Source organism: Giraffa tippelskirchi, chromosome 5 (genome assembly GCF_054371585.1).
Source record: "Giraffa tippelskirchi isolate mGirTip1 chromosome 5, T2T-mGirTip1v1.2.pri, whole genome shotgun sequence".
Lineage (NCBI taxonomy): Eukaryota > Metazoa > Chordata > Mammalia > Artiodactyla > Giraffidae > Giraffa > Giraffa tippelskirchi.
In genome coordinates, this window is record NC_137279.1 from 185,787,339 (window position 1) to 185,812,161 (window position 24,823).

The window sequence follows — 24,823 nt, forward strand, 5'->3', positions numbered from 1 at the left end:
TGTGGAGCTCGCCTTTGAGTGAACGAGGTGGTCATCAAGTCAAAAGATGGCTACTATTTTCTGTGCTCAGTACAACGGTGGGGAATGTCCCAGATGCAGAGGGAAATGTGCAGGGCACTGCTACTCCCATGGGGACAGGGAGATGAGGAGGGGAGGAAGGGAGGCATTTGGTTAGGTTTATGAGATCAGTGATATTTTCCCAGGTAGTCAGATGGGGCAGCAGGGAACAGCATTCTAGGCAGAGGGAACAGCATATGCAAAAACATACAGACTGGAAAGTGTCTGGAGCTCAAAGTAGGTGTCACAAAAGGGAGAAGGAAGACATATAAAAGGTTAGGCTTTATCCTGGAGCTGGGCTTCCATGGTGGCTCAGACAGTAAAGAATCTGGCTACAATGCAGAAGACCCAGGTTTGATCCCTAGGTTGGGAAGAGCCCCTGGAGAAGGGCATGGCAGCCCACTTCAGTATTCTTGCCTGGAGAATTCTATGGACAGAGGAGCCTGGCAGGTGACAGTCTACAGGATTGCAAAGAGTCGGACACGACTGAGCGACTGACCCTTGTCCTGGAGCTGGTGGACCCTGGGTTTCCCGTGAGGCAGTGACTTGAGCAGATGCCCTCACAGAGTATGGAAGCTGGATGGAGGCAGAGCACCCGTCAGAAGGCTGTCTCTGTAGCGAGGGTGACGAATGATACGCTCACAAGGGGGAGAAGACTTGGCCACAGTTGGCCACTGGAGCGAAGGGGTGGAAGGAGTTAGGATGGTGCCTGGGTGTGGAGATTGGGAGTGGGGTGTGGACCACCGGAAGAGGAATCACTGAGGAGCAGGAGTGATGGGGGAGGGGAAGCTTTGGTTTGTTCAGAGCACAGGGAAAGACCCCCAAACATATAGTTAGGTAGCCAGGAGTTGAATCTTCATAGGGTAGCTCAGACGTCTCAGAACTGCCTGGGCACCCGGGGTGGGAGAGGCACTGCTGGGAACCGGAGCCTGGGGAAGCCAAGGGGCCTCTTTCCAAGGATAAGTCTAGAGGCTGGGGGACTGCAGCAGCCAAAGGGACTTGTCCTCACCCCAGGCATTCACCCAGTTCCTGGAAAAGAAGTAACATCGTGGATTTGTCTTGGGAAAAGGTCTTTTCTCAATACAGCAAGAGTCCTAGGCTTTTGGCTAAAGAAAAACCGATATGGAAATCATTTGTGATGAGACTGGATGTCAGGCTGAGTCAATAAAGGCTCTCTTCAAGGGTGAGAGGGAGCTCGGGGCGAGGAGTGGGAATCAGCCTCCAACAAGGGCCTTGGTGCCCTTTGCCACCGCCAGCAGGACGTTTCCACAAGGGTTTCCCTGGTTGCATCATTGTGTTCTCCCCATCCCCCAGGGAGGGGAGCAGACAGCAGGTGGGAAGGGTAGAGGGCTTGGGAGTAGGGTGGCGACATGCCATATGTCACATTCTCCCTGCTCAGCCTGAGCAGTAGAAGGGTGGTTTATGCTTGGCATGGAAAGATTCTTCAAGCCTGAATCAGATCCAGGCTGTGCACGTAGCTTGCTTAAAAGATAAAGCCCACAGAAGGTGTGCTGGGAGCACAGAAGCCAGAGACTATCGACCGAGGAGCAGAGGATGCACAGAGAAGGAGATGGTGAAGCCAAACCTTGTAGATAATAGGCTTTGCAGGAACTTCTGTATCTAGGGAACCATGGTGGAAGTGGTACCCTCCGGCAAGCACGGTGCCTTGTACACAGTATGTGCTTCGTGAGTAAATGAATGAATGTTCCCCTGAAGCTGTCCGTGTTCAGGGATGCTGAGATTTAAACCAAGACCTCCTCATCTTCCTCCCTCTCAGTTTAAAATTAGGCAGCAATTCCTTGCAGATTACTGTTGTCATTTTGTGGGGCGTCTCTCAGCACCCCACATGCGGGCTGTATGAGAAGCTTCTTAAGAAGAAATGCTTTCCACGCAGTTTGCTCTGAGCTCTATTACCAGAAGCACAACTTAGAGCTTTCTGCTGAGGAACTCAAAGCCACTTTTTCCATAATCAACTACATGCATTAGAGGGAGTGATTTTTTTTTATTCTCCCCAAGCCAGATTCCATTAATGAAGCCCCATTTAATGGAAGTCAATTTACCAAAAAGAAAAAAAGAGTTGAGCATAATTGCTTAAATACATTTTATGTTGTACTATGGTAGCAATTTACTGGGTGAACTTGGAATTCCCCAAGCCCCCCATAGTGAAGTTAATGTGGACAGAAAGATTTGAAGGGGGGAATCTCTCTTTGTGTTTCTTTCCTTTAATTATGATTCTAACAGGGAGCAAAATTAAAGAGGATCCTGGGGGCAGGAGGGAAGGAAATTAAAGGAACAGAATGGAATTCAGCTTCAACAGTCCCACTGCCTTCCCTGAGTACAGAGGCTCTATGTGAGATGAGTTTGAACCCCGCTTCTGCTACTTACTAGCTGTGTGAGCTTGCGCAAGTTCCTTAACGTCTCTATGCAGCCAGGTGGTGCAGTGGGAGAGGGCATAGAGAGCAGTGAGTACACAGGCTGGCATACGTGCATGTGCACTCCAGTCGTGTCCAGCTCTTTGCGGCCCCATGGAACGTAGCCCATCAGGCTCCTCTGTTCCGAATTCTCCAGGGAAGAATACTGGAGTGGGTTACCATTTCCTTCTCCAGAGGATCTTCTTGACCCAGGGATCAAACCTGCATCTCCTGCATTGGCAAGTGGATTCTTTACCACTGTGCCACCTGTACAAAGACAGAGAGGCACAAAAACAGCAGTTCACATAGGTCTTCTGTTTGACTGCACAATAGTGTGTGTGTGTGTGTGTGTGTGTGTGTGTGTGTGTGTGTCTATGTGTGTGTGTGTGTCTACGTCTGTCTGTGTGACATACTCAGAGAAGGAAGGCAGGCCAAGAAGACTTCACTGGGAAGGTGACATTTGCTAAAGGACTATGAGGAAGTGAGAGGATAAACCAGATGGCAGTCTGGGAGAAGAGCCAGTCAGCAGGCAGAGAAACTATCAAGTGCAAAGGCCCTGAGGCAGGAGTGGGTGTGGCCAGTTTTGAACAGCCTGGAGACGCTTGTGGCTGGAGCATAAACAATAAGGAAAAGAGGAGACACACTGGCTTTTATAAGGAATTAAGAAATAAGGAAAGGAGAGGTGAAGACACACTGACTTTTTTAAGGTTTGTAGACTCTGATGAAGTCTTTGGTTCTAAGAATTAGAGCCACTGAAGATTTGATTTTAATTAACTCTGAAAGTGAAAGTGTGAGTTGCTCAGTTGTGTCCAACTCTTTGTGACCTCATGGACTGTAGCCCACAAGGATCCTCTGTCCATGGAATTCTCCAGGCCAGAATACTAGAGTGGGTAGCCATTTCTTTCTCCAGGAGATCTTTCTGACACAGGGAAAGAACCCACATCTTTTATACCTCCTGCATTGGCAGGCAGGCTCTTTACCATCTGAGCCACCAGGGAAGTCCTAATTAACTCTATTAATACATAATTTAATACATGCATAGAGAAGCCTGGCATGCTGCAATCCATGGGGTTGTGACAAGTTGGACACAAGTTGGCTATCGAAGAACAACAAAAAATGTATCACTTATATTAAAAATTGTTGTCCAGTCATTCAGTCATGTCTGACTCTTTACGACCCCATGGACTGCAGCATAACAAGCTACCTCTGTCCAGCACCATCTCCTGGAGCTTGCTCAAAATCATGTCCATTGAGTCAATGATGCCATCCAACCATCTCATCCTCTGTCGTCCCCTTCCCCTCCTGCCTTCAATCTTTCCCAGCATCAGGGTCTTTTCTAATGAGTTGGCTCTTCGCATCAGGTGGTCAAACATTGGAGTTTCAGCTTCAGCATCAGTCCTTCCAATGAATATTCAGGGTTAATTTCCTTTAAGATTGACTGGTTTGATCTCCTTGCAGTCCAAGGGACTCTCAGTAGTCTTATTCAACACCACAGTTCAAAAACATCAATTCTTTGACGCTCAGCCTTCTTTATGGTCCAACTCTCACATCCATTCATGACTACTGGAAAAACCATAGCTTTGACTATATGAACCTTTCTTGGCATGGTAACATCTCTACTTTTCAATACGCTGTCTAGGTTAGTCATAGCTTTTCTTCCAAGGAGCAAGAGTCTTTTAATTTCATGGCTGCAGTCACCATCTGCAGTAATTTTGGAGCCCAAGAAAATAAAGTCTGACACTGTTTCCATTGTTTCCCCATCTACTTGCCATTAAGTGATGGGACTGGGTACCATGATCTTCATTTTTTGAATGTTGAGTTTTAAGTCAGCTTTTTCACTCTCTAATTTCACCTTCATCAAGAAGCTCTTTAGTTTCTCTTCGCTTTCTGCCATGAGGGTGGTGTCATCTACATATCTGAGGTTATTGATATTTCTCCCAGCAATCTTGATTCCAGCTTGTGCTTCATCCTCCAGCCTGGCATTTTTCATGATGTACTCTGCATATAAGTTAAATAAACAGGGTGACGTACTCCTTTCCCAATTTGGAACCAATCTGTTGTTCCATGTCCAGTTCTAACTGCTACTTCTTGACTCACATACAGGTTTCGCAGGAGGCAATTAAAAATTACCCATCTTAAACGTACGGTTCTGGGGGCTTTGACAAATTTGTGCATGCCGTATATCCACCATATTATTATATGAGATAAGACCATGTCTTATTATATAAAATAAAACCATATCTTATTATATAAGACAAGGCCATCTTATATATAAGACCATTTCCAGCACCCCAGAATGTTCCCTGTATTCCTTCCCAGGCAATCCTCCCTGTACCTCTTACCCCCAACTTGGGCACCACTGATGTGCTTTCTCTCACCGTTGATTCATCTTTTCCAGAGTTTCATATAAACAGAATCATACTGTATATACTCCTCTATCATCAGCATAATGTTTTTGATCATCTTTCATGTTGTAGGTGTCAGTAGTTTTTTTTTATTAGAGTTTTGAGTAAAGCATGACACCATCGCAATGGCAAAGTTTAATGTGATAATTCCAGCATTAAGTCCCTAATTCTCTGATAGATCCCAAGAAAACTCTCAATTGTGCATTTATGTCCTAGGAGGCAGGAGCAGAACAGAGTAAAGATGCTCAGGGCCCCGAGTTGAAGCCTTGGGAATGAACAGTTATAATATTCCTGGGAGCAGCTGAAGGTGTGGGAGAAATGGGAGGGGGTAATGTCCCTTCAGGCTCCTCCTGTCTGTTCATTTGGGGGTTAAAGTTGATCCCAGGGCTGGAGAAGAGTCACTGACTTCCTGAATTCCAATTACAGCCCAGATCATTACTCTCATCCTGCTCTTGGGACCCCAGCACTTTCCCCTCATTCCATTTTGCAATAAACAGCCTTTGGTTCTGAATTATTCAGGTAAATTCTCCCTATTTCTACTTCCTTATGTAAATAGCCTCCAAGCTTTGTCATTGAGATAGAATTGAATTTGGCCTGGGGAAGAAAAAACCCACAATACTGTTTGTGGCTCCTTAGAAAACTTAAATGACTCTGCCTGTAATAAACTATTTTAAATGGGATCTGGTAAAATACAGTAATTGGTTTCTGTTATAGCTCTTACTATAGCAGTATGGGTGATATTCCTGGAGTTTGGCGTGTGTCAGCATTTTCATTATAGTAAAAACTCAGTTTTTCAGGGTGAGAGGCTCCTTGGTTAGTTCCTTTGTCTAATACGCATTTATGGAGACCCACTATGCTGGAGCTCTCTCCCTTTCACCCCTCCAGATCATCTCCCCTCCCTTTTCTACCCTGTTCCATGCTTAGGAAGACTTACTTGTCAGACTACATCAGTATTCTTCCTTGCCCTCTGGCTTCCAATTGGGCTAGATCAACAGAAGCATCACCAGTAGATGGGAGGAGGGGAGGGAGGAGAGTGAGTTACAGGTATTCATTCCTTGCTCCCTCTGGTGGGAATTTGTGCAAACTGGCTGTAGTCCCAGCTGACCAAAGATCTAGGTCCTTTCTAAGCTTCAGGGCTCACCATTTCTTTCCAGGTCTGTGAGGTGTAGCCATACCCTTGTTACCAGTCTCAGAATACTGCCCCATCCTTGATGGTGAAGAGACCATTCATTCACCCAGAATTATTCTCATATGACTGAGCCACCTGTTTTCTGCTGGAATCCTGACACACCTGCTTGTATCAAGCATTGTGTTAGGTGCTCAGTACAAAGATGAAGAATAAAGATGATGCACAATAAAACAGCAGCTGCCACTTACCGAGAGCTTTCTAGTTGCTAGAGATGGTGCTAAAGTCTTTTTTGTGTATTATCTCATTTAGTCCTTGCAACCCTTTCAGGGAGGGATTATTATCCTCACTTTACAGATAAAGTCACAGAGAATGTAAGTAATTTTCATAAGATAACACAGCCGATCCCTCCAGAGCCCCACCTTCCTCCCGCTCTACTCACCCACCCACCTGTCTGCACAGCCCTCTTGGAGGCATCATCCTAGGGAGACACACACCTAGATAAATGAATTACAATCTGAGTAACTTGCTGTGGCGAATACCACATCCCCACCCAGGAAGGTCTTTCCTACTCTCCTGGGCTCTGAAGCCAGACAGATTGGGGTTCAGATCCAGGCTTCACCACTTCCAATCAGTGTGACCAGTTACTCCATCTTTCTGAAAATGGAATGATAACATCAGCCTGGAGAGTCCATGGGAATAAGTGAGGGGACCTTCCTAGGTGGGGACGTGGTATTTGCGGGTGTCCCAAAGTCGCCTCAGGTGACACGGCTGGTGCAGGGGAGAGGGTTACTCGTGGGTATATTCCAGGTGGAAAAGGCAAAGGCATGAGACTTTCCTGCTGGTCCAGTGGTTAAGAATCCACCTTCCATTGCAGGGGACGCAGGTTCCTGCCTGGTCGGGGAACTAAGATCCCACATGCCACGGGGCAACTCTAAACCCACACGTGCCACAAGGAAAGTTCCCACATGACTCAATGAAGATCCTGCATGCTGCAGCTGAGACTCGACACAGCCAAATAAATAATAATAATAATAATAAAAGGGCAAAGACATAGGAAAGGAGAAAGCTTGGGATGCTTAGGTGTGATCAGGGTGTTCGGACCAGGTAGAAGGGATGGTACCGAAGGGCACACGTCAGGAGGTTTGGTCCCTGATTCAGACACAAGGAGGAGGAGCAGGAAGTCACTGGTTCTCGGCTGCTGGAGGCTGTGGGGTCCAGGAGAGAAGGGGGTGCTCCCAGGGTGCGGGGGGGAATGAGCAGAGAGAGGAGGGGCGTTGGGGGCTTAGCCTGAGTGTGGCGATGGGAGAGGACCTTCCCGTGGTGAGCGGAGGCCCTTTCCAGAAGGAGACAGGATAAGAAGTTTGGAAGGCCAGTCTTCCAAACACTGGGGTGCCACGGAAGGTTCTTGAGCTCTGAGCGACTCTAGGAGGAAAGATCTGATTGACGTGAAAGCTGGTTCAGGATGCAAGCTGGTCAGAAGGCTAAGACAGTGACCGGCGGCAGGGGGGCGTATGCTGGTGTCGACCCACTGAGCCAGACTGGCTAGAACTCGGAGGAGGCTAAGTTAAGGGAGGAGAGGCAGCCTGGAAGCAGGAGGGGTGGCAAGGGGCAGCAGGGAGGCCTCTTATGGAGGCAGCAGGGATGGGGCAGGAGGCAGAGGAGACCCAGGGCCTAGTGAGTGACCATGAAATGGGCTCTCACACCTGGGAAGGGTGCTGCCCGAGTGGGTAGTGGCTGCCCGAGCCCTTTCTCCCAACTTCTCTGAGGTCCCAAGGGGCTTGCTTGGGGTGACTGAACCTCTGCCCCTGAGTGCAGGGGTGGGAGGCAGGGGCTGAACCTCTGCTGGGGAGCTGGGGCTGGTCCTCTGTCCGGGGGCTGGATCTTTGTGGGGCATCTGGAGCTCTGCTGGAGGTGGGTGTGTGGACATCTGCTGGGGCAGATGGGCCTCTGCTCAGAGGGCTGGGTCTCTCTCTGGGGCGGCCAGACCTCACTGGGAGAAATAGTCCTCTGCTCCAGGCCTGAAGCATTGCCCCCTCCTCTCAGCAACTCCCTGGTGGCTCAGGTAGTAAAGAATCTGCCTGCAATGCAGGATACCGGATTTGATCCCTGGCTTGGGAAGATCCCCTGGAGAAGGGAATGCTTACTCACTCCAGTATTCTTGCCTGGGAAATCTCGTGGACAGAGGGACCTGGTGAGCTACAGTCCACGGGGTCCCAAAGAGTCAGACATGACTAAGCAACGAAGAACACGTGCTCAGCCTCTCAGCAATGGAAAGAGTCCTTGGACGAGCCAGCTCAAGCCACCCAGGTCCCAGGCTCCTTACTGGAGGGCGGCTGGGGCAGCGTGGCCCTCCCTTCTGCTGGGGCAGAGGTGCCAGCACATGTGGGCAGTGGAGAGAATCCTGGGTGCCCAGTCTCAACCAGCTGTGGTCCCTCACCTCCCCCTCCCCTACTTCCTGTCCCCACAGGTTCACCGGAGCCAGCCTCCCAGCCCCCGTCATCAGCAGCAAGAACTGGCTACGGCTGCACTTCACATCGGATGGTAACCACCGCCAGCGTGGCTTCAGCGCCCAGTACCAAGGTAGGTAGGGCTGGGCGGCAGAGATGTCCCCAAGCTGGGTGTACTTGCCTCTGTTGTCCTGCTGTTATTTGCAGACCCAGAGGTCTGCATTTCAGCATCTCTGCATCTGCCATTGTGGTCTGTTGCCCAAGGGAGGACACTTGTCGAATTGTGTAGAATTGTGTGCCCTGAGCTGCCCTTCTTCAGACCAGCGGAATCTTAATAGTTTATACCAGGGGCCTCCTGAGAGCCAGGTACTGTGCTTGGCACTTGGTCAGCATCGTCTCACTTAATCTTCCTCATTACCCTGTGAAGCAAATACTGTCACCATCTCCATCTGATGGACAAGGGAGCTGAGGCTCAGAGAAGTTAAACCAGTTTCCCAAGGCTATCTGAACTCCTGCCCCTCGAATCCAGAGCCCACCCTCCTACTGGCAGAGTTTAGCCTACCCCAGTGTAAAGTAGGAGAGCTGCCCATATCTTACCTCTCATTCATTTCATGTAGAACACAAATATTGGACAAACAACAGTTGCAACTTTAGTGAGCTCTCCCGCTTAGATGCTCAAATCTGGGAAAAGCTGTCTGGGGGCAAGAGATCAGACCAAAAATGGCAGGTGGAAACTGCAGGTAAGCAGATTTCTGCTCCATTTGTGATGGATTCCCTAACTCCAAGAGGAGAGTTGCCCATAAAAAGGAGTGAATTAACCCTAAGGCAGGGAGCCCTCCACACCCGGAGAAGATCCCAAAGTCCAGTGGATGGTAGGTATAGAGGACAAGCTTCCTTTTCAACCTTGAGTTTGTCCAAAGTACACAGAATTTATCCATGGAGACAAACAGTAAGGATTGGTTTCAAACTCGCTCATTAACCCATTGCTATCACCAGTTATGGGCTTCCCAGACTCAAGTTCGATCCCTGGGTCGGGAAGATCCCCTGGAGGAGGGCATGGCAACCCACTCCAGTATTCTTGCCTGGATAATCTCATGGACAGAGAAACCTGACAGGCTACAGTCCATAGGGTCGCAAAGAGTCGGATACTACCAAAGTGGCTTCGCATGCACACACACACTGGTGGCTCAGTGGTAAAGAATCCGCCTGCCAAAGTAGGAGACGCAGGTTCAATCCCTGGGTAGGGAAGATTCCCTGAAGGGGCAAATGGCAACACACTCCAGTATTCTTGCCTGGGAAATCCCATGGACAGAGGAGCCTGGTGGGCTACAGTCCAAGGGGTTGCAAGAGAGTCAGACACAACTTAGTGACTAAACAACAACAATCACCAATTACAAACTGAAGTTGGTTCTGATTGATTCGATGTGAATTTGTATTGCCCACCTGTTAAGTAGAAGGCCCTGTATGAGGCCCTGGGGAATAAAGAGTGGGCTGTATTGGGAGTGAGAGAGTAGGTGTATCAATCAGCGTGCATAGGACACAGGCCTGACAGAAGAGGGTGCTGTGATCAAGGCCACACCACCAGGGTCGGGAGGGAGCAGCAACTCCTGGGGAGGAGCAGAGCAGCCTGTCTTTCCATGCCCCACCTCGGAGGCTCTGAGGCTTCGGCCTGAACACTGAGCACCCTGCCCACCCCAGACATGGCATTGGCAAAGCAGGGGCCCCCAGGGCCAGGCTTTCAGGCTGGGAACTGGGATAAAATCAGCATTGGGAGCAGAAACATTACCTCTAGAATCTGAATCTTTTTTGCACAGCCTCATCCTTAGCCTTGGGTAGCAGGACTCCCTTCAAATTATTTTTAAAAACAAACAGGAAACCGACTTTGACAAGCTTCACAAACCCTGGCTCCGAGAACTTTCTTCGAGACTTTTTTTTTTTTTTCCTGCACCTGAGGTTGGGCCTTTGTGGGAGTGAAGCACCTCTTTGGCTCTTCCTGTCATGCTTTCCAAAACAGAAAAGAAGAAATGAACGTTGTTGTTTCATCTGATTAAAGAGGTTCCAGGTGTTTCTAACAATTCAAGTTTCTGAGGGCCCATTTGTCGTGGTCATAGATTAGGATTTGCTGCCAGACAACAGGCAATGAGAACACAGACCAGGCAGTCTCAAGAAGTTCGGGAGCACACATCCATTGTGTGCTATGTATGAGTTTTAATCCTCCCCTCAGCACAGTGATGAAAGTGTTTTTAATTCCCATATCTCAGAAGGAAGCTGAGGCTCAGAAAGATTGTGTACCTCGCCAAACGCACACAGAGCACACAGCGTATCAGTTGTTGTTCAGTAGCTCAGTCATGTCTGACTCTTTGTGACCCCATGGTCTGCAGCATGCCAGTCTTCCCTGTCCTTCTCCATCTCCCTGAGCATGCTCAAACTCATGTCCATTGAGTCAATGATGCCATCCAGCCATCTCATCCTCTGTCATCCCCTTCTCTTCCTGCCGTCAGTCTTTCCCAGCATCAGGGTCTTTTGCAATGAGTCGGCTCTTTCCATCAGGTGGCCAAAGTACTGGAGCTTCAGCTTTAGCATCAGTCCTTCCAATGAATATTCAGGGTTGACTTCCTTTAGGATTGACTGGTTTGATCTCCTTGCTGTTCAAGGGACTCACAAGAGTCTTCTCCAGCACCGCAGTTCAAAAGCATCAGTTCTTTGGCACTCAGCCTTCATGATGGTCCAACTCTCGCCTCCGTACATGACTATTGAAAAAACCATAGCTTTGACTATACGGACCTTTGTCGGCAAAGTGATGTCTCGGCTTTTTCAGCAAATCAGTGATGAAGCTCAAATTCATTCACAGGCCTATGTGAGTTTTTCTGCAAAATCACAAGGTCTTCTCCTATGGGGCTATGGTTGCCTCACTTTTCTTATTTGACTGGTAGCTTTTAAACTTTGTTTTGTTAATCTCATCCCATCATAAAAAATACATTTTTTCCATTACAACCCTGGACACACATACATATCTGTAGACCTAAAAGGAAAATGTCACCAAGTGCTATTTACTCTTAGTAAGTATGATGCACCCTGAAAATTTCTTTTCCAATTTTTAGTGTTAGTTGCAGCTTTTAAATTGATTTTACAAGTCTGCAGCAAGGAACAACCCACAATCTGAAAAATGGTGTTAGTTACGAACTTCTCCAAAGGAGGCTCTTTCTTATCCTCTCTCTGTCCTCTCTTATCCTCCCTCAGCATAGCCCAGAACAGGATGTGCACGTTGGTATACACCAGTGTACCAGTGTTTCAAGAACTTGGCATTTAATAAATATTAGTTCATTCAGTTCTAACAGCAACTGTGTGAAGCAGGTACTATTAGCCCCATCTTACAGATGAGGGCTGAGAGCTGCAGAGAGGGTTCCGTGGTGGCTCTAGGTCTCAGCCATGGACTGTTGGAGCCCAGGTTTGAACTCCAGCCAAGTTCATCTGGATCTGGCATACTGACATACTGTGGTGTGTGCCACCTGTGTTAATACATGATTCTCCCCTGGGAACTTTCTCTAGTGTTTTCCAAACTGCAAGTGCATAGTGCAAGGGTCTACAGCAATCATTTGGAGACTTAATTGATAACTTTATAAAGCAGGGTTTCTCAGCATCCGCACTATTGACACTGTAGCCTGCATAATTCCCTCCAGTAGGGGGCTGCCTCAGGCACTACAGGCAGTTTAGCAGCATCCCTGGCCTCTACCCACAAGATGCTAGATGCCAGCAGCACCCACACGTGTGTGTTTACACACACATGCACACAGACACACACACAGAGTCATGACAACCATAAAGTCTCCAGACTTTGCCAAATGTCCCCTGAGCACAAAATCACCCCCAGTTGAGAACCACTGCTATAAAGGAATGAAAACTTCGGAACCACTAAAGAACATGCTAAGTTTTGCTGCTTATAAATTCAGTCCCAAAGAATAGCAGAGGTAGATTTCAGTCAGGGGTCTAGGAGGAGACAGGAGCATACTTCCTGCATGGCTGTAACTGAAGAAGGTTTAGTGAAGGGTCCAACTACAAAGAAGAAGGTGAGATTAAAGGAACCCAGAGCAATGATGAGGTCCCCAGGGAATAAACAGCCGCGAGGCCTTGACCACACTAGGGGAAGGGCCAGGGAAGGGGGAGCAGGAACTGGAGCCATTGAAGAGGGACTGCCTGGCAGAACTGAGGAGGCTGACTGTTGCCAACCTCTAGGGCAGGAGGGGGTGCTGGGAATCTGTAACCAGTGCAGGAGGGACCTCAGGAATCACTAACCAGATCTTGCCCTTCTCTCCATCACATCTGCTGTGCTTCCCTTCTGCCAACCCAACAGGAAACCAGAAACAAGGGAACAGAGGGCCTGCCCCAGTCTGCTCTGTGCCCTAGGAGGCAGGCCAGTTGGACTGGCAGGCTTCCTTGTTCTCTAGCTGTCCACAGAGGTCCGGCTCCGGGGCACAGGACAGGGCGGAGAAGAATGGGCCTAGGGAGTCATCCACACGGGACCAGCTTCACCTATGCTCGGCTTTATGGCCTTAGAATCTCAAGGGATGTAGGGCACTTCAGAGCCAGTAATTCCCAACTCCTGACTATCGGTGGAGGTTTTGTCCCAGAGAAACAAACAAGAAAATCAAAATAAATAAATGTAACTCACCTACAACACAGCACATTCCCTTCTTGTCTCAATCCCATTAGAATTTAGGGCTGTTCGTGGCCACACACAATTCTAACCAAAACAGCATGGTAGCAGAGGATCTGAGTTCTAGGCTTGTGCTGTCTGGAGCTGGCTGTCGGAAGGTGGGAAGTCATATTTCATTTTTAACAAATGTGTCCCTTGTGACATTATCACGTGACACTACCACCTGACAACACAGAAAGATCAACATGGCTAGACCAGTCTCTGCTCTCAAAGAGAGCAGGTTAAAGAGAGGAATAGACAGGAATCTATAACTTCTGTGTCGTATGAGAAGAGCTATAATTGAAGCCTGATGAAAGGTTCTGGGAGATAAAGGAGCAATTCATGTTGCTGGAAACACTTAAGGGAAGCCAGACTTCAGTGTGAGTCTCAAAAAGAGGCCAGACAGACAATGGGAAGAAGCCTTCCAGGTAGAGCTCAAGCAAGACAACATGAAAAGGCTAAGTCTACGGAACCACAAATATCTGTGTGTGTCTACAGCACAAGTCAGCAAACTACAGCCTGCAGGCCAGACTCAGCTCTCTGCTTTTCATATGGTCTTCAAGGTAAAAGTGCGTTTTACACTTTTTTTTTAATTTTTTTTTTTTAGTCTGGCCACACCACGTGGCACACAGGATCTTAGTTCCCTGACCCAGCGATCAAACCCACACTCCCTGTTTTGGAAGCATGGAGTCTTAACCACTGGACCACCAGGGGAGTTCCCACATTTTTAAATAGTTGAAGAAAAAAACTGAAAGAAGAACATTTTATAACACATGAAAATTATATAAAATTCAAATTTTAGCGTCCATAAATGAAAGGTTATTGGAACTCAGCTACACTCATTAATAGACAAATTTTCTATGACTGTTTGAGTGCTGCCGGAGTCGGGTAGTTTGCAACTGAGATGAGGCATTTTACAGAAAACTTTTGCTGACCTAGAGTGCAGTCTGCAGTCACGAGCTGTGATGGGTAGCTAGAGTTATGAGGCTAGAAAGTGAGGTAGGCAGTCACATCATGTCATAAAAAGCTACAGTAAAGCTAGGCTTCATCCCAGAGTGGTACTTATGCCTGTGCTCAGCGCTCAGTCATGTCCAACCCTTTACGACCCCATGGACTGTAGCCCGCCAGGCTCCTCTATCCATGGGATTTTTCCAGGCAAGGATACTGGAGTGGGTTGCCATATCCTACTCTAGGGGATCTTCCCAACCCAGAGATCAAACCCACTTCTCTTGCATCTCCTGCATTGCCAGGTGGATTCCTTACATCTATGGGGGTCAGCCCCCCAAAGCGGTGAGAGGTTCATCAGAAGTTTTAACAAGAGCGGAGACATGATCACATTTTCATTTTCGAAAAATCTTTGCTCTAGAATGAAAATAATGGGAGACAGATGTGAGTTTTTGGAGGATGAGAAGTTGACAAGGACTTATCTGTTGGTCCAGTGGTGACAACTCTGCACTCCCAAGGCAGGGGGAACAAGTTCGAACCCTGAATGGGGAACTAAGATCCTGCAATGCCTCATGGCATGGCCAAAAAAAAATTTTTTTTAAAAGATGACAGTGAGGATCCAGAGTTTAGGAGAAGCAGTAGGAGATGGAGAAGGGGAGACAAACCAGAAGAGATCCTTCTGTGATCAACCACCCTGGACTCAGTACGTGTCAGGTTTGGGAGTGAGAGGAGATGGGGGAAAGAAGATGAATGAGTCAGAGATGAATCTTAGGTTTTTAGCTTGAGTAAGTGAGTAAACTAAATGACAATATTAACCAAGATGGCCCCTGGCAGAGGAAGATGGGGGATGGAGTTTGCTTGGGATGCCTTGATTCTGGGGTAGTGTGGGATGCCAGGGTTTGGGAGACTATCTGATAGACAGTTGTCTCTTCTGTCAATCTGTAGCTCAGGGAAGAAGGGACTTGGCTAGAGAAAAAGATATAAAAGCTTCCAGGCAAAGTAGAGGCTGAGACCACCAATCCCATCTTAAGGCATGAGTCCTCCCATGTATGTAACAAGAGAGAAGTGGGTCAAAAGAATGGGCTTTCAAAGTGGGTGCCTTGGAGACCATGAGGTTCTCCCAGCAGCTGTTTTGCAAAGGGCTGAGCAGGTGGAATTTCCACCCAAACTTCAACTAGAGCAGTCCCTCTTTGATCTATTTGTAGCAGGCATTTACCTAAGCAGGTTAGAAAAAGTTCCTCTACCTAAAGTATTTGGCAAGCCCAGGAGTTGAGGTTCTATAAAATTCCTTCCTGCTCTGGAAGAGCACTGAGATTGTGTCATCAAACCCTCTGTCTCCAGGTGAGGAATATTTCCAGTCCTTCTCATTGTTTCCTTGGTTGTTTTGTTTTTGTTTTAAGCCTACAAGGAATGACAGTGAGAAGAGCCTTTCTTAAATGCCCCCAGTGGCTGCTGATCACAAGGGGTGAGGGGCTACCCTGGAGGGAAGGCAACCTCCTTCACTGTTGCTTTCCTCATCTGAAGAGGGAACAGTAATTTTAACCCCGCAAGGCGGCTAGGAGTTAAAGGAGCTCCTGGTAAAATGTCTGACCCTTGGCAGGCGCTCTTGAAATGGGAACTTGAAGCTTCCTACCCTATCCATCACCTTGACCCCTGTTATATGGGAAACCCTCATTCAGTGAGAGCGAGCTGGTGGCTCTGGCTCCTTTTCACACGTGTCCCCCTTGGGGCCGCTCTGACCCGATGATAATCCTCAAGTGACTGTACCTCCCTGCAGCCTAGCCTAGCCTAGCCTGGCGTCTCTCTCACTGCCTCTCTCAAGCCCACTCTAGTGACTGCGAGACTGGAAGATTTTCTGCTCTCTAGAAGTCCTGTGCTGAGTCTCAAGTGTCTACCCAAGAAACATTTCCATTTGAGAACAGTTGGCATTTGCTGCGATGCTGGAGGCTTTTTATGGTAACAAGCTGAAGCTTCTGATTTTCACATGAACACACTGAGTTTTTGCTTGTGACTGATCCACAGTCCCGGGCTAGTGCCTCAGGCACCCTGTGGTCCAAGCTCCGACTTCTTTATTCTTGTTGGCCCTCTGAACTGCTGCCGGACCCTTATCAGCCTCATTTCCAAGTTTAGGCCTCTGGGGTCCTCAGCATGAATCTCAGGATCCCGGGGGCTGAATACCCACCAAGCCAAGCTCCTGAGTTCAACCAATAGTGAGCCTAAACTGAAAACTGGGTGTGAACACACATGTGACCCCTCTCACCTTCCCAGGCTTCAAGAGTCACCCCTTCCTTTTTCCAGAAATGAATTCAAAGCACAGATTCTGTTAACAGTAGGTCATTAATCCACTCAGTCATCAAACTCTTCTTGGAATCCTTCTATGTGCCTGGCTCTGCGCCTGCCCCAGGATGCAGACATAGGAGCCCATGCGGCAAATTGCTAGAACCAGATCTGACTGAGCCGTGTAATGAGGGTTTCAGCAGAGCTCAAAGTGAAGCCTGGAGAGGGCACTGACTTCTCCCTGAGACCCAGAGACAGAGAGACGGTAACCTCTGAGCGAGATGGAGCCAAGAAGAGACGAGGAGAAAGGATGTTCCAGGGAGAAACGACAGCATCCCAAAGGCGACTAAAAGCAATAACCCGTGGCCATAGTGATTCCCTTAAACATGCGTCTTCCAGTTATCTCCTCCAGCTGACTTCTGGGAAGTTACTCATGAAGATGGCTGCACAGCCCATTATTAATAGCAAAACATGTATCTATTCTTTTTCAAGTTCTTTTCCCATTTATCTTATTACAGAATATTGAGCAGAGTTCCCTGTGCTACAAAATAGGGTTAGGGTTCAGTTCAGTTCACTCAGTCAGTCGTGTCCAACTCTTTGTGACCCCATGAACCACAGCATGCCAGGCCTCCCTGTCCATCACCAATTCTCGTTTACCCAAACTCATGTCCATTGAGTCGGTGATTAGGGTTAGATACATCTGTGTGTGTAAGTAACTGAGTCACTTTGCTGTACACCTGAAACTAACACAACATTGTTAATTATACTCCCATATAAAATAAAAATTTTCTAAAAATAACAGATCACTGCCCTAGGAATTAGAACATGCCCCCTCTTACACTGCCACCCATAAACCATGGGCTATCCATGATGCAGTCCCCCTTCTACTATGCCAGAGTCCTTCTCTACTTGAGGAGTCCCAGCAGCATGGTGAGTTTCGCTGTGTTAACCAAGAAACTGAACTGGCAGCTCCCAACAGAGCACTACTTACAATCTAAGTTGGGTTGATGATTCCTTTTCCCACCATATTTTAAAAATCACCCAGCTTCAGAGGGAATCTGCAAAAATTTCTCAACTATCCATTATCCTTCAGCACCTGCATTCTTAGCAGTGGTCATTGCCAGAGTTTTGAGGAATCTTTTAATGATTTCAATACCAGTTTTTTGCTCTTCATTTAGCTGGAGCAGTGAATCCAAGCCTGGAATGCACTGAAGCAAAGCACCCAGGTGATACCTTTTTCAACAGCAGCTCTTGCAGCATTCAGAGCATCTGGGACTATTTTCATCCTCTTCCATGTCACTTGTTCCAGCAATCTTCAGCAGAGTTACTCCATCTGAGGTTTTGCCAGATGTTCACTTAGTTTTTCTTTTTCCTGGTCACTAATAGTATCATTCTAAATGCTCAGTGAGTCTTTAAATATGTTTCTCAATTTGAATATTGCTACTTTTTCCTTGCAAGAATGTGGCATCACCTTTGGTCACACCTCTCCACCTTTTCCTAGGTCATGAAGCAAAACATCTTAAAGACTGAGGGTTCAGCTCACTTTTCCAAATACTGTACCATCAGTAGCAGCAGCTTTGTTGGGTTCATTCTGTGACACCAAAACTTGAAGCTTCAGTTCAGTTCAGTTCAGTCGTTCAGTCACGTCCGACTCTTTGTGACCCCATGGACTGCAGCATGCCAGGCTACCCTATCCATCACCAACTTCTGGAGCTTGCTGAAACTCATGTCCATTGAGCCAATGATGCCATCCAACCATTTCATCCTCTGTCGTCCCCTTCTCCTGCCTTCAATCTTTCCCGGCATCAGGGTCTTTTCAAATGAGTCAGTTCTTCACATTGGGTGGCCAAAGTATTGGAGCTTCAGCTTCAGCATCAGCCCTTCCAATGAATATTTAGGACTGAATACCTTAAGATTGACTGGTTTGATCTCCTTGCTATTCAAGGGACTCGCAAGAGTCTTCTTCAATACCACATTTCAAGAGCATCAATTCTTAAGTTCTCAGCTTTCTTTATGGTCCAACTCTCAGATCTATATATGGCTACTGGAAAAACCATAGCTTTGACTAGACAGATCTTTCTTTGTTGGCAAAGTAATGTCTCTGCTTTTTAATATGCTGTCTAGGTTGGTCATAGCTTTTCTTTCAAGAAGCAAGAGGCTTTTAATTTCACGGCTGCAATCACCATCTGCAATGATTTTGGAGCCCAAGAAAATAAAGTCTGTCACTGTTTCCATTCTTTCCTCATCTATTTGCCATGAAGTGATAGGACCGGATGCCATGATCTTCATTACTTAAAAAAGTAAATCTGGTACTCTCCTGGTAGTCCAGTGCTAAGACTCTACACTTTCAATGCAGAGGGCCTGGGTTCGATCCCTAGTCAGCGAACTAGATCCCACATACAACAACCAAGAGTTCACTTGCATCTTCACCAAATTTTGTATCTTTGGCATTAATCTTGGTGAGATGGAGAGCCAGGGTGCCAGACCCTGGCTTGGTCTAGCAAAGGACAGTGAGTACTGAAAGCATTTCTGCAGGGCACTGATGGCCAGCCCAACCAGGAGCTTGGGCTGTTATAACCCCAAAGTCAACTTTCATCCTATTTCAAATGAGTGTATTGAGGGCATTTTCAGTAATTATAACCAAAGACTTTCACTGGGTGTTGGCAATTTCCAAAGTGAACACAATGGACTAGACATTGGAAACCACCAGTATCCTGGAATCCCCGTTTCTGAACTTTTGATGTATTAGTCAAGTAGGGAGATATATAATCTTAACTCTTGTGCCTTCAATTCCTAATTCATCATTCAGTGTTTTCCTGTCCTCTATTCTAAGCACAACCTTTGAACCTTTGTAGTTACATCAGAAATTCTGTTGCTGGTCTCTGTCTCCATTTGTAGAAATTGTGGCAAATTGAGCAGTCTCTCCAGAGTTTATCACAGGTTTGGGCTGCTTCCTTAGCTCAACAGTTACAGTGTCCACACGCAGCATCACACCTTTCCTGATTTCCACTGGATCAGCACCTTTGCTAATCTTGAAGCCTTCCATGGCAATCAAGCGTGCCACTGCACTTGCTTTGGTGGTGCCATCCCAACTTCTTCATTTGTGTGTTGGCAGCATCCCCATCAAGTCTGATGTGATAGTTTTATATTTATCCTTGAAGTCAGTTGACCTGACAATAGATCCCTCATCTTTTGTTACTTTGAGGTGTCCCCAGCCCTGTTCCATAATCATTCTTCTTCCCACTGTTCTTCTTCATAGTGAGGCTTTCCCCATCTGCTAGAAGGTCTACACCTTGAAGCATTAGGCCTTAGGCATCTTCACCAAATTTTGTATCTTTGGCATGAGTCTCAGTGAGATGAAGAGCTAGTGTGCCAGACTCTGGCTTTGTCTAGCAAAGGACAGTGAGTGCTGAAAGCATTTCTGCGGGGCGCTGGTGGCCAGGCAGCGAGGCAGCCCTCAGTGAGAAGGGAGAGGTAGAACACCAGATGCACCCCCAAGTTTCCAAAGTGGTGATGAAATTTCCATTTTTTAAAATAATTATGGCCTGTTGGCAGGCCACATTTTTTTAAAATGTTTGTTTATTTATTTGGCTGTGCTGGGTCTTAGTTGCAGCACACAGGAGCTTTAGCTGAAGCATGGGAACTCTTAGTTGTTGCATGTGGGATCTAGTTCCCTGACTAGGGATCGAACCCAGGTCCCCTGCATTGAAAGCGCAAAGTCTTAGCCACTGGACCACCGGGGAGTCTCAGAGTTCCATTTTTAAGTAACCTTTTTTAAGATGGGCTAGAGACAGTGAACAAAAACCAAGCAGAAAAGGACGTGTTTAGGGCAGGAGTGGCTTAGAAGGTAGAAAGAAGAAAGTGGAGAAATTTTCTGAGGCTGAATGGGCTGGGTTTAGTGTGGATGAAGGGATGATCCAGCCAGCGGGACGGCCAGGTGCTGGGGAAAGGCGAGTGGTCAGGTGAGTGCAGGGGCTCACTGTTGTGGAGGGGAGTCTGAATGCGCTGGAATGAGAAGCCATAAATTCCATGTACTTCTGGGTTCCTAGAGCCATGGTGGCGGATTAGGCCACCCTCCCCTGTCTCCTTCCCCAGCAGATCCTTGTCTGCCACTAGTGCAGCCCAATAACTGATGCTGCAGACTAGAGAGGCATTTGTATTGCCAGATTCTTCTAGCTAAATGTGTACCATGTGTCCCGCTAACCTTTACAACAGCAGGAAAAATGTCTAGTAATTAACCAAAATATAAAGGATGGGATGGAGCAGCCTGGCAGTCTCCTGCAGTCATTATCATTCAAAGGAGATGAATGTACCTACTAAGATTTCCATCAACCAGTTAAAGCCAGCACTTTTCTCTTGGCAGTCCTGACTCTGTTCACATACAGTACAAAAACAGGTATAAGTGTGAATTATAGTTGTATGTGAATGTTTGTAGCCATGCATACACAGGGGCCCAGAGGTGTTCTCGTGGATACGCTGGTTGTAGACACAGACATACCTGGATGTGTGGCGTGCATATGTGCACTAGGGCTGTGCATTCAAGTGTCGCTGGGACCAAGGAGCCGACCCCAGGCTCTACTTTCTCTCCATTTCACCAATGTTGACAGAATCTTCTTGAGAGACCAGTGCTTCAACGTAATATTATAGGTGCTATGCTAGTGGGTGCTATATCGAATGAATGTTTGAACAAGACCAAGCGCACCCCAGAAATTCTCCAGGTCCTTGCTGTTTTGCCTTTGGGTTTTGATTCGATCTGTCAGCAGTGGAGACCTAGACCCTTGTTCTCTGATCCTTCACACTAGATCTGCCCTAGTCTGTCCAGCTAGTTCATTCACTTGGTCAGGCTGAGACAAATTAGCTGTCCAGAATTCAGGGTGTACCTGCTTCCCTTGGCTTGTCCCCATACTGTGACCCCACCATATGGAGGTGGTTTCTGGAGGCTAAGATCCCTTGGTGACATGGATCTTGTCGAGTGGTATCCCCCAGCCAGGTCACTTTCCTGACCTGTTCTTTGGTTCTGGCAATGGCCTGGGCCACCTGTAGGTGCCACTTCCCCAGAGCCTGGGCCAGGACCAGCTGGGCCTGGACATACTTTTTTTGAGAGATTGTATTGTTGGTATGAGGAACCTCTGCCTACAGGGTCCCTGTATTTCCCAAGCTTGCGTGGGAGGCCCACCGACTGCGTGGGTGACACAGCCTCTCAGACCTGGCTCAGATGGGCAGAAGGTCCCAAAGTTTGTATAAGGGGCTCCCTCCAGCTTTTCAGGTTCCTTCTTCACAGGTTCTTCCCATCACTTTAACAAGCTCCATCCTGTGGCGAGTAGCAAGACACATGGGAGGAAGAGTGGAGTTAGTTCCTGATGCAAGGTGTGATGGCGTCACCCAATGACTATAAGCACTGATGCATCAATGTAGACAGTCTTTCTTGGAGAGGACCAGTAGAGAGGATGGACAGAGGTTGCCCTCTGAGGCCTGGAGGTGGGGAAGGGGCAGGAGCCTCTTTCTCAATGCAACCTGAAGAAGAGAGGAAGAGGGCTCCCCCTTCGATACCCCTCATGTCCACCTGCATCTCAAGGTCCCCCTTCAGCAGCTACAAGGAAAACTCAAGCAGCGTTTGCCCTGGGAAAGGCATCCACGGGGCACTGGCTCCCTTCTGCTCCCCCTCCTCCAGTGGACACTAGAACCTGAAACTAGGGGCGTGGGAAGACTGACTTGCCTCCTCCTCCTTCACCAGATGCCCTGAGCCATCTCTGCAGATCTGTCCTCAGATGGGCTGCCCTGGGTCATAGAGACGCCTCTCCCCACCCCCTTCCCAGTGCTGGGACATCAGGGAAAAGAGCTTGAACTGTTCTTGAAGTGCTGGGACCACTTCTATTCTGTGTGCGTGCATGCTAAGTCACTTCAGTCGTGTCCGACTCTTTGTGACCTCATGGACCGTAGCCCACAAGGCTCCTCTGTCCATGGGATTCTCCAGGCAAGAATACTGGAGCAGGTTGCCATTTCCTACTCCAGGGGATCTTCCCTACCCAGGGATCAAACCTGCGCCTCCTAGTCTCCTGCGTTGGCAGGCGGGTTCTTTACCACTAGTGCCACCTGGGGAGCCCCTGCTATTTTCTTAGGGATGTTGAATCAGAGAACATTTTTCCCCTGCTGCACCGTTATTAGCTAGGCTTGAATAATGCATGTTTCCCTACTAATACGCTCTGTTTGATAATGGACCCACGTTAGTGTTCATTGGAAATTTTCCTGCTGGATACACATGGAGAGTAATGCACATTTATAAAAAGAATTTGAATGCATGTGGAGAAGCAGTGACTCTGTGGTAGTAACTGAATTTTATCAGGCATTCAGCTTAGACAGCAGTTAGCTGGGGTACCAACCTTTGGGGAGCTTTTTAATATATGCAGAGCAGGAATGAGCAGGGGGGTGGGGGCTGCTGGGAGATGGCCCCCTTTGCATACCTGATCACTGTGGGCTTTAGTTCCGGTATTGCCATGTTATCTCAGGTGCAGAGTGAATACCTGAGTCTCCAAGGGCTGAGCTGGGGAGGGGGCAGATGCTGAAGAAGGTTGAACCATGCCCTTGGAATAACTTTGGGGACAGGTCACATGAGAAGATGCTGAGGTCCCACCAAGAGCAAAGCTGCCTCCTGGCTATGTGACCCACTGTAAGTCACTTAAACCACTGGGAACCCCAATTTTATTACTGATCCAGTACATATAATAACTGCTGGTCAGGGTTGTTGAACATATAAGGACCAAATGAAATGATTATTGAGGGCCCAGTATGGACAAGGCACTGTCCTAGGCATTGAGGACACAGCAATGAACAAAACAGATAGAAATCTCCACCTTCATGGAGCTTACATTGCAACATAGAGTGACAAAAGCCACTAAGAAAATGATATGTATGATAGAAAGTTAGGGATAAAGTCCCAATCTTTAGGGAAGGGGATAGGGAGAGAAGGGTTTGGAGGTATAGTTTTAAGTGAGTGGTCAAAGAAAGCCTCCAGGAGAAAGTAGTGTTTGCTTCAGAGGCTTCCAGGAGAAAAGGGAGCAAGTCATGAAGACATCTGGGGAAGAGCCTTCCAGGGAACTGGCAGGCTGGAGCGAGCAGCTGTTGTATTATTGGAACATCAGAGGGGGGCTTGCAGCCGGAGAAGAGTGATGGAGGTGGAAGATGGGGTCAGAGAGGTCTCAGAGAGGGCTGATTAGTCCAGGCAGGCCCTTTAAAAGACTTTGGCTTTTACTGTAGAAGAGTTGAGTTGTCCCTAAAGAGTTTTGAGCAGAGATGTAATTTGGTCTGACTTCTGTTTTAACAAGATCCCTCTGGATCTCGTGTTGAGAATAGATTAGACCAGGGCAAGCATGGAAGATGGAAGACCATGGCAACAAGAGGAAAAGTCTCGGAGATCTGAACCAGGGAGATAGATGTGCAAACTGCATTGGGGATATATTTGGAAGTTTACTGATAGATCCTGTATGGGCACAAGAGAAAGAGAGGTCAGTGATGCTGATTTAAGTTCTAAGGTCCTCAGTCCAGGGCCTGGTATGTAGGAAGTGACAGTCGCAGTTGTTACCACTGCTGGTACCAGTCAGAGCAGAGCTGAGTCATCTGGCGGGGGTTGTCTGGGATTCAACAGAAAACCAAGCCATATAATCAGAGACAGGATGAAGCCCTGGGCAACCAGCAGAATGCCTTGGGTCCACAGGGATACTGAGACCCAAAGGAGATTGATGGATTCAGAGGAATGACCTTTGAAATTGTGGAGTTCTGGCTCTGGGGCTATTTGTGTGCTATTTGGCCAAGTCCTGATGAGCTATGGACTGGACTCAGTATTTGATCAAAACCAGTTCAATCCATCAGACCACCACCTGTGCCAGGAACCTCCCAGACTCAGCTGCCCCTGCCCACAAGGTTGGCTGGTATGGACTCGGCTTGGCCAGGCAGATTGGTTCTGCTCCTCATGTTCTCATCCTCCTGGGGCCAGCCATGTCTCCTCCCAGTGATGGCTGAGATTCAAGCCGGCATGCCTAATCTATCAGGCACCCTAGAAGTCTTTGGATATGTCAAGGCCTCCATAATGACCAAACCCAAAGTCACAGGGTGATGAAATACACTCCACCTCTTTAGCAACAAGGATTATAGTCACATTGCAATGGGTGTGGATACAGTGAGGGTGACAACCTGGGGACCTAACCCAATATAACACCTGGCCAGGGCTGGCTCAGAAACTAGCCAGACTGGGTCAGGTGAGCAGAGCTACAGAGGGCAAGCTGCAGGGCTTCCCATGTCAATGCTCACTACCAGTTTTCAGGTAGATCACCCTGGCTGACTCCCCTAGAGTGCCAGCCTCTACAGCACCTCTTCCTCCACGTTTGAGACCCTGCTGCAGTTGAACCCTACCCTTGGCATCTCTGCACAAAGGGGCTTCTGACTGTGACCCACCATGGAATGTC

General features: G+C 47.8%; 1 protein-coding gene and 1 pseudogene across 1 annotated transcript in view; one reads left to right on the plus strand and one right to left on the minus strand.

Annotated features, from left to right (window-relative positions):
- The window catches only part of CSMD2 (CUB and Sushi multiple domains 2), a 667,647-nt gene that overhangs the window by 323,764 nt on the left and 319,060 nt on the right, over window positions 1-24,823 (plus strand). The window contains exon 6 of the mRNA XM_081490945.1: window positions 8,470-8,582. Within this exon, the coding sequence (XP_081347071.1) occupies window positions 8,470-8,582 (113 nt within the window). The remainder of the gene's footprint in view (window positions 1-8,469; window positions 8,583-24,823) is intronic.
- Window positions 12,850-20,419, minus strand: LOC145507928 (60 kDa heat shock protein, mitochondrial-like; annotated as a pseudogene).